Source organism: Babylonia areolata, chromosome 19 (assembly GCF_041734735.1).
Source record: "Babylonia areolata isolate BAREFJ2019XMU chromosome 19, ASM4173473v1, whole genome shotgun sequence".
In the NCBI taxonomy this organism is placed as follows: Eukaryota; Metazoa; Mollusca; class Gastropoda; order Neogastropoda; family Buccinidae; genus Babylonia; species Babylonia areolata.
In genome coordinates, this window is record NC_134894.1 from 48026264 (window position 1) to 48036263 (window position 10000).

At 44.5% G+C, this 10000-nt stretch overlaps 1 protein-coding gene across 3 annotated transcripts in view; it reads left to right on the top strand.

The window, feature by feature from the left end:
- Positions 1-10000, top strand: part of LOC143293783 (putative sodium-coupled neutral amino acid transporter 11) — a 159195-nt gene that overhangs the window by 64660 nt on the left and 84535 nt on the right. Inside the window, exon 1 of one of the 3 annotated variants that reach the window (XM_076605021.1) lies at positions 3960-4099. The exons of the other annotated variants lie outside the window; for them this stretch is intronic. Within the exon in view, the coding sequence (XP_076461136.1) occupies positions 4085-4099 (15 nt within the window). The 5' untranslated portion in view covers positions 3960-4084. Of the gene's footprint in view, positions 1-3959; positions 4100-10000 lie in introns of those variants that run through there. 3 annotated transcript variants of the gene reach the window in all.

Genomic DNA, 10000 nt, shown 5'->3' on the forward strand with positions numbered 1-10000 from the left:
CTATCTTGATGAAGGTAACTGTGTTTGAAGAAGAAAAATCAAAACAACAACAACAACAAAAAACCAACAACAAAAAACAAAAAAAACAACAACAAAAAACAACGAATTATTGTATTGTTTTATTTTCGTCACAGCAGGTTTCTCTGTGTGAAATTCGGCCTGCTCACCTCGAGAAGAGCGTGTTGCCACAGCGCAGCGCCACTCATTATTTTATGTCTGCAAGTGTGTTTGTTTCACTATGAAAGTTGATGCTGTTTTGACGTAAACCTCACACACATTCATCACAACCATACGAATAACCGCAGTAAGCGAACAGGCGTCCAGTATCATCATACCACAATATAGCCTAGACATATCTCATTGACACATAATTAAAACGCAGACATATGTGATTTACGGTCTCCAAATACAACTGAGCAAACCCCCTGTTGCTTTCATCCAGTGAGGATTACTGAGCGAGCTGAGAGATCGTGATGGCAATATTCGTTTGAGAGTAGATATGTACAAAGTTGCCTGTCTCTTCCACTCCATTGGACCAACCTATCTTTCTGACCTCATCAGTGCTTACACTCCCTCAAGAACTCTCCGCTCTTCTTCTTGCTGCTACCTTCTGAAAAATCCTCGTGTCAATACAACAACCTATGGTGAACGCTCTGTCCTCTTCGCTGCTCCTGGAGGATGTTTGGAACAACCATCCACGTCATATCCGTTTATCTGACTCGATCTCTGCCTTTCGCTTTTTAACTAAACATTTATTTTATTCTTCAGAACGTATCAGCATTCTTGGTTTCCTACTTTTTTTCCAATACCGCCCCCCCCCAGCCCCCCCCCCCCCCCCCCCACCCCCACACACACCCTCCCCCGCCGCCGTCCACACACACACCCTCCCTCCTCCACACACACACACACACGCCCCCCATCCCCTCCCCCAACTCACTTTGCATGTGTGAGGAATAGGAGATGGGGGAGAGGGGGAGGGAGTGGGGAAGTTGTTTAAGTAATTTGTACCTACATATTAAAATTTTCATGTAAAGCGCCCTGTGCTCCTAGAGACAAAGGGTGCGTTACAAATGTAGATTATTAAATTATTATAATGAAAACAACACTGGCAGCCTGCCAGTACGGCCACTGACCTACCTGATGTCACATGCATAATTCCTGGTCAGTGTTTTCACTCGGGGACCTGTCACGGAGTTCATGTATATCATTACTCCTCAAGGTCACAGGCTGTACAACATGCGTTCTGTGGTCTGTCCGTGCGAGTATTGATTCCTCGCCCGGCGGCTTTCTGGCCGTTTGACTGTTCCTGTGTGTTGTCCTCCTGTGGTACTGTGTGCCATAGTAATGATGATGATGACAATTGTAATAAGTATTTATAGAGCGCTGAATCTTGTGCAGAGACAGATCGAAGCGCTTTTCAAACCAGTCATTCACACGCATGCATAATTCTAGCAGTTAGTTGTAGCAGTAGTAGTAGCAGCAGCAGTAGTAGTAGTAGTTGGTAGAAGAGGCAGCAACAACAACAACCGTAGTAATAGTAGTAGGAGCAGAAGCAGCAGTAGTTGTAGTGGTAGTGGTGGTGGTGGTGGTGGTGGCAGTAGCAGCAGTAGAAACAGCAGCAGAGTAGTAGCAGCGGCAGTAGTAGTAGCAGCAGAAACAGTAGTAGCACCAGTAGTGGTACTACTTCTCGTGTGAATAATAATGATGATAACGATAATATAATACTACTAGTAGAATAAATATTAATAACGACGACAACGACGACGATGATACTGATGATGATGAAAATAACAATGATAACACTGATAATAATAATCCCAGGGAACTTGTGGCGTTAACAACAAAAAGTTATACATGCATAAACATGCATGCATCAAGCATACCATAAACGAACAAGCCCGTGCACACACACAACACAACGCAAGCACACCTGCACACGTACACACTCAACCTTCAGAAGTACTTCAAGAAGCACTTCAGTCATGACAGAAGGTTGTCCTTAGGTGGAACTATCTGCTGTCAAGACAGAATTGTTTTTGTCTTTATATGATAATGTTTGCCACAATCATGACAGAGCGTTCTCTTATTGTGATACTGTTTGCTATAGTCATGACAGAGCATTATCCATATGTGTCCTGTTTGCCATAGTCATGACAAGCATTGTCCTTATGTGATACTATTTGCCATTGTCATGGCAGGAGCATTGTCCTAATGTGATTCTGTCTGCTGTAGTCATGACAGAACATTGTTCTAACGAGATACTGTTTGCTACACTCATGACAGAGCATTGTCCTAGTGTGATACTGTTTGCCATGGTCATGACAGAGCATTGTCCTAATGTGATACTGTTTGCCATGGTCATGACAGAGCATTGTCCTAATGTGATACTGTTTGCCATGGTCATGACAGAGAATTGTCCTAATGTGACACTGCTTACCATGGTCATGACAGAGCAATGACCTGATGTGATAGTGTTTGCCATGGTCATGACAGAGCAATGTCCTAATGTGATTCTGTTTCCTATAGTCATGACAGAGCATTGTCCTAATGTGATTCTGTTTGCTATAGTCATGACAGAGCAATGTCCTAATGTGTTACTGTTTGCCATACTCATGACAGAGCAGTGTCCTGATGTGATAGTGTTTGCCATGGTCATAACAGAGCAATGTCCTAATGTGATACTGTTTGCCATGGTCATGACAGAGCAATGTCCTAATGTGATACTGTTTGCCATACTCATGACAGAGCAATGTCCTGATGTGATAGTGTTTGCCATGGTCATGACAGAGCAATGTCCTAATGTGATTCTGTTTGCTATAGTCATGACAGAGCATTGTCCTAATGTGATACTGTTTGCCATGGTCATGACAGAGCAATGTCCTAATGTGATAGTGTTTGCCATGGTCATGACAGAGCATTGTCCTGATGTGATAGTGTTTGCCATGGTCATGACAGAGCAATGTCCTAATGTGATACTGTTTGCCATACTCATGACAGAGCAATGTCCTGATGTGATAGTGTTTGCCATGGTCATGACAAGCAATGTCCTGATGTGATAGTGTTTGCCATGGTCATGACAGAACATTGTCCTAGTGTGGTACTGTTTGCCATAGTCATGACAAGCATTGTCCTAATATGATACCGTTTGCCATAGTCTTGACAGAACAATGTTCTAATGTGATACTGCTTGCCATGGTCATGACAGAGCATTATCTGAATGTGATACTGCTTGCCATGGTCATGACAGGGCATTATCTTAATGTGATACTGTTTGCCATGGTCTTGACAGAGCAGTGTCCATAAGTGTGGTACTGTTTGCCATGGTCATGACAGAGCATTGTCCTAATGTGATACACCTTGCCATAGTCAAAAAAAAAAAAGAAAAAAAGAAGAACGCGCATAGAGGTTTGTTTTTGTATTGTATTGTATTGTATTACTCTTTTTTGTCAGAAAGATTTCTGTGTGTGAGATTCGGGCTGCTCTCCCAAGGGAGAGCGCGTCGCTACACTGAGAGCACCACCTTTTTTTCTTTCAAAATTTTTTTTTGTCGCTGCCTGCAGTTTTATTGTTCTCCTGTTGAAGTGGATCTCTCTCTCTCTTTTTTGTCTTTTTTTTTAACAGAATTTAGCTAGAGATGATCCTTGGGTTCTTTCACGTGCACTAAGTGCATGATGCACACGGGACCTCGTTTTATCGTCTCATGCGAATGTCGAGCGTCCAGACCACCACTCAAGGTCAAGTGGAGGGGGAGAAAATACTGGCGACTGTGCAGGGATTCGAACGAGCGCGCTCAGATTCTCTCGCTTCCAAGGCGGACGCGTTACCTCTAGGCCGTCATCATTCCGCGTCAAGCTTTAAATGAAACAAGCCAGGGGGCAAGTGTGCAACAGCTTGAGACTTGAATTGAAGCGTCGTGAATCCCTTGGCTGATGTCGACGTGTATGCTTGTCGGTGAAGGGCTGCCACTTCACTGAGGGGAGACAGAGCTTGCAGGCTTGGGTGTTAGTCATCACTCTGTGCGCAGACATCATCGTGTTCGGATTGCATCCCTTTTTTGTTCAGCAGAATCAATTACACCGTTGATATGAACACAGAAAAGGTACGTCTGACTTTTTAACTCATGCCACACTGACCTCATTTTACGGAGATTTCAGCAGTCAAGTCGTTAAATTTTGTGTGTGTGTCTTTAATATGAATTATGGCTTGGTATTATTGACATTGATGATGATGATATGACATTAACGATAAGTTTGTAATTCTCTCATGTACGAAGGTCTTCCTTACTCTTTGTGAGGACAACTCGAGCGTTGACAGCTATGCAGGCCCAGAGAGAGACAGACAGACAGACAGACAGACAGACAAAAAGACAGAGAGGGTGAAGGCATGGTATATATTCATTTAATGACAGAGGTAGAGAGGGAAACAAAGTGGGAGGGGGGGGGGGGCTACATTCCCTGTCTCGGGTTATCCTTACGGGCTATTCGCGGCCAAATCCAGCCATACTGTAGGATTTTCTGTGCTGGTGTGTGAAGCAGACAGAACATCTCTCCCTCCCACTTGTTTCTGTAAGTTCTGAGAGAATGACGTGTGTGGTGGATTGATTTTTGCGCGGGTTTTATCCGTGAACTTCTAAACTTCACACAAAGTGACTTGTCTTTGCTTTCTTAGACTCGTGGAATGTCTTGTAACGATTTTCTAATGTTCTGAAGTGTCGGTTCTTTTCCGTTTCGTTTTTACATCGTTTAACCCTCTGGCTGTTGCTGACGACCATGCTCGACAGTGAACTCTGTTATCTCAGTGTGGTACAATTGAGCTTACGCGTCAGGATGTGAAATTCCAATTCCTTTGTGTTCAGGAAAAGTCAATGTCGTCACTTAAAAGTACGCAAAGACACGAAAAGTGGTGATTGCACTTTTGGTTCGTGCCACACTGCTCTCATTAATTTTCACTAAGGGGTTAACAAAGCGCTAAGAGGTGGAAAGAAAAATCTGTCATAAAGTCTCCATTCTTGGCTCAGTGGTATGGAATAAGTTCTCCACGGTGTGGCGGCTGTATTGAGGGGAACGTGTCTCTGCAGTAAGTCTGTGTCACGTTCAATGGTCACGGGAGTGTGAGAGAATCGGTGTGTGTTGGTGGGTGAGCTCAGCAAGTGGAGTGATGGCCAAGAGGTAACGCGTCCGCTTAGGAAGCGAGAGAATCTGAGCGTGCTGGTTCGAATCACGGCTCAGCAGCCGATATTTTCTCCCCCTCCATTAGACCTTGAGTGGTGGTCTGGACGCTAGTCATTCGGATGAGACGATAAATCGAGGTCCCGTGTGCAGCATGCACTTAGCGCACGTAAAAGAACCCACGGCAACAAAAGGGTTGTTCCTGGCAAAATTCTGTAGAAAAATCCACTTCGATAGGAAAAAAACAAATAAAACTGCACACAGGGGAAAAATATATATATATAAGGTGGCGCTGTCAGTGTAGCGATGCGCTCTCCCTGGGGAGAGCAGCCCGAATTTCACACAGAGAAATCTGTTGTGACAAGAAAGAAAAAAATAAGAAATAAAAAATACAAAATTGACGACCTCTCTGTGAAAACATGCAAACAACAGCACTGTCCAGTGTCATCTCTGGCTGTTTCTTCTTTCTGTTTCTTCCTTTTCCTCACTCTTTCGTTCGTTCTTTATTTATTATTTCACATTGGGAGTATCATGTTTGAGGGGAAGATCTTGTTTTCCTCACTGCTGTTAGCGACACTTGCCTTCCGACATTTTGATGAATCTCTTCCCCCGTATCTCTCCTCTGTGCTGGAAACGTACGATCCATGCAGAACGCTAACCCCAAATTTGGAATTCTTTGCCATTGAACCTCAGAAATGCTCCTGGAGCCAGTTGCATTGCTCGGACGGAAGAGCCTAGTATGGTCGTAACCCGCTACTAACTGTGTGTAGTATGGAACTGACCAGTGGCGTAGTTCGGTCCACGTGGAACAGTTAGAACCAAGCAATGCAACTGGCACCTGATCTCCAGTCCTTAAAGTCAGAACTGAAAACGTACCTTTTCCGCAAACATTTCCGTACTCAGCACAATGGATAGTCCAAAGTCTGTTCGCCACATGGAATTTTATACTAGAGATATTTTAATACTTGTGTAATCTTGTTGTAGTGCAGTTGATATATTTAATGTGTCTGGACGCGTGTGTGCACGTGTGTGTGTGTGTGAGTGCGCGCGCGCGTGTGTGTGTATATGTGTGTGTGTGTGTGTGTGCGTGCGTGCGTGTGCGTGCGAGTGTGTGTGCGCGCGCGCATGTGTGTTTGTGTTTATGAAATGTGTGTTTTATGGAATATATTTCATTTTAATCTAAGCATTATTTACTTGATATTTCTTTTTATTGTTTGGTGGATTATGCTTTTTGATTCGTTCGGTGAACGCACTGGATTGAGCTGTTGTAATGCTCTTATGTAATGGTAAAATCGAGCCCGATCATGTAAGGCGATTTGAGCGGCATAAGTACTGGATATCGCGCCATAGAAAAGTTATGAATTACTGCTGTTACAGAGGAAGGTGGCAGAATGGTTAAGACGCTCATTTGCCAATACGAAGTCCGTGGGGATCTGGGTTCAAATCTCGCTCTCGACCTTTCTCCGAAGTTTGACTGGAAAATCGAACGGAGCGTTTTAGTCAATCGGATGTAACGATAAACCCAGGTCCCGTGTGCAGCACGCACTTGTCGCACTGAAAAAGAACCCATACCAACGAGAGTGTTGTCCCCTGGCAAAATTCTACTGAAGAAATCCACTCTGTTAGGTACACAAATATATATATATATTTGCATGCACCCAAGGCCTGACTAAGCACGTTGGGTCATGCTGCTGGTCAGACATCCGCCTAGCAGATGTGGTGTAGCGTATATGGATTTGTCCGAATGCAGGGACGCCTCTTTGAGAAACTGAAACCGAAACTGTGCAGAAGCTTTAAGTTGTCCTTGATGAGCTTGGATTTCAACGGCACTCGGGGGGCGGGGTTGGGGTCTTATGTTGTTACCCACGCGATTTGAGTTTTCTTCCTTTTGGACACACCCGTGTCTTGTATTTTCGTCCTGCTTTCAGAGTTGCTTCTCTTGATTTCGAAGCCCCTCTCTTCAGGTCTGACGTAGCTTTGGACCAGGTCATCCTGACGTCACTAGATACTTTCCGAAGATCATCTCTTCTGAACAAGTCATACTATGTCTTCATCGGGGTATGGGCAGTGTGACGAGAGTAAGAAGGTAGATAACTGTAGGAGTTCTTGGAGAAGGCATCTGTGTGTGTGTGTGTGTGTGTGTGTCTGTGTCTGTGTGTGTGTGTGTGTGTGTGTGTGTGTGTGTGTGTGTGTGTGTGACAGAGTCTGTTGTGTGAGTGTGTGTGTCTGTGTCTTTGTTTCTCTGTGTGTGTGTGTGTGTGTGTTAAAAGACAGACGGACACGCCCCCCTCTCCCCCTTCCACCGTCCTCTCAACAACCTCCTACCAGAACACATGACTTGCTCGAGCGTCTAACAAGGATTAGGGGATGGAAAGTGGGAGAGACATTTCCTGTCAGGAGATTTGCATATTCATGGGAGGTGTGGCGGGTGGGTGTATCATCATCATTACTGTCATTTCTCTCTGACTTGGGTGATTTTTTTAATTTGTTGATTTGAAGCTGCATGAATGATCTGCTGCTGTTTGTGGGCGATGGGCAGATGAGCGAATGAGACAGGGACACAGACGTACAGACAGACAGGCAAAGAACAGATAAGCTTTGTCTGTCTCTGACATGTTATTGTTCACATAGCAATGTGTGTGTGTGTGTGTGTGTGTGTGTGTGTTGTTGTTGTTGTTGTTGTTGTTGTTGTTGTTGTTGTTTGTTGTTTGTTGTTGTTGTTGTTGTTGTTGTTGTTGTTTAAGCTGTGATAAGAAACTCTAGGGAGAGCTGGACAGTACAAGGTCTTCAGAGAAGAAGCCCCCCTCAGTCAAGTGTTTCGACCCTTAACTCCTTACACTCTAAGGGGGTCGGGCCGCACCCAGGTTGTCAGTTAGGCGCCTTCTCCCTCTTTTTCTCCGGTGATGGTCAATTCCCCTGTCAGCCATTTCACCTGAGGGGGCGTGGGGTGTGGGGGAGTGAGGGTGTGGGTTTGGACCTTAATCCCCAGTGTGAGTAAGTCCGCTGACGGTGTGATGGCCCTGAGGTATGAAATTCAATATGCTTTTTGAGGTCTGGAGTTATGAATATCGCTGGTTTGGATCTGCCATCTGTCACGAGATCCCCCCCCCCCCTCCGATCCCCCGCGCCCCCTACCCCCTCCCTCTCAATTTCTCCCCCCCCCCTCCCCAGCCCATTATATTGCTGGTGGTCTCTCGAGACACCACCCCTTCCTATATTGTCTCGGGCAAATGAATCATTCAGTTTTCCCACCAAGCCACCTGCGACAATAGTTTTATGTAGTCATGCGTCCCTTGCTATATTAATTAATGTTCACCCATTATTGTGATGTGTATCTCTGTCAGTGTATCATGCGCATGGTTTTTCGTAATACTCGGTTATATGATCACCCCCCTGCACAGCCCCCCCCCCGCCCCCCTCCCCACACACACAGACACCCACGCATACACATATTACACATCCCCTTTTTTCACACAATACAATTACTGGATGTGTGTGTGCTTCTCTTCTCTCGTTGCTTCTCAACCGAGCAATACTATTCTTATGGTTTGGTGTGTGTGTGTGTGTGTGTGTGTGTGTGTGTGTGTGTGTGTGTGTGTGTGTGTGAGTTGCAGCCATCATGCATGTGTATTATTTGGTGTTGTGTTTTGTCGACCCTGTTTTTTGGGCAGGGAGGGACCAGTGTTTATGTATTATCCTCGGAAATAAAGAATTTTGTCTTGACTTGTCTTTTCTCTCTCTCTCTCTCTCTCTCTCTCTCTCTCTCACACACACACACACACACACACACACACACACACACACACACACACACATATATATATATATATATTCTCTCTCACACATATTATCTCTTTCTTTCTCTCTCTTTCTCTCTCTCGCACATATTCTCTCTCTTTGTGTCTTCTCTCTCCCTTTCTTTCTCTGTAATGTCTTTCTGTCTATCACTGTTTTTCTGCCTGTCTGTCCGTCTGTGGTTTTTGTTTGTTTGTTTGTTGTTTTTTTTTTGTCTTTATCTCTGCCTCTCTTTGTCTCTCTCTCCCTCTCTTTCACTCTCTCTCTCTCTCTCTCTCTCTCTCTCCCTCTCTCTCTCTCTATTTGTCTCTGTGTCACCGTCTGTCTTTCTTGTCGCTCTCGCTCTCTCTCTCTCTCTCTCTCTCTCTCCCTCTCTCTCTCTCTCTATTGGTAAATAACCAAAAAAGGCTCAGCTGCAAAGTTGGATGGTCATATGTTCGAATTAATTACTTAGTATTATGCATGAGTAATATGGAATATGTTGTATTAATGTATATACATACATTATATATACATACACTGTATTAAGTGATGTGGCGTTCTACATTCAATTCACATTCCCTGTAAAACGACTGCGTTCGGCTACAACGTAATAAAAAGTATACACAATATGAATTTTTCATTGCAACAATCACCTTAGGCAATGTGATGCTGGCAAATTGATTGTGTGATAGGCATGATTATGACTTCCCCTTCAGTAAGGGGCTTGATCCTGAATCTGAATTAAACATTTCGTATCTCCACTCTGTATGCGTATTCGTATTCGCATTCTCTCTCTCTCTCTCTCTCTCTCTCTCTGTCTGTCTGTCTCTCACACACACACACACACACACACACACACACACACACACACACACACACACACACACACACACACACACACACACACACCTTAGACAAAAGCTTAATTCAACCGAAATATGAAAGAGATTCGTCTAATTTTAGGTTTAATTTACTCATGTCTTCAAGCCAGGAATGTACTCTGTATAACTTAGGTCTTTGCATGCGCGCGCGCGCTCGTGTGTGCGCGCGTGTGT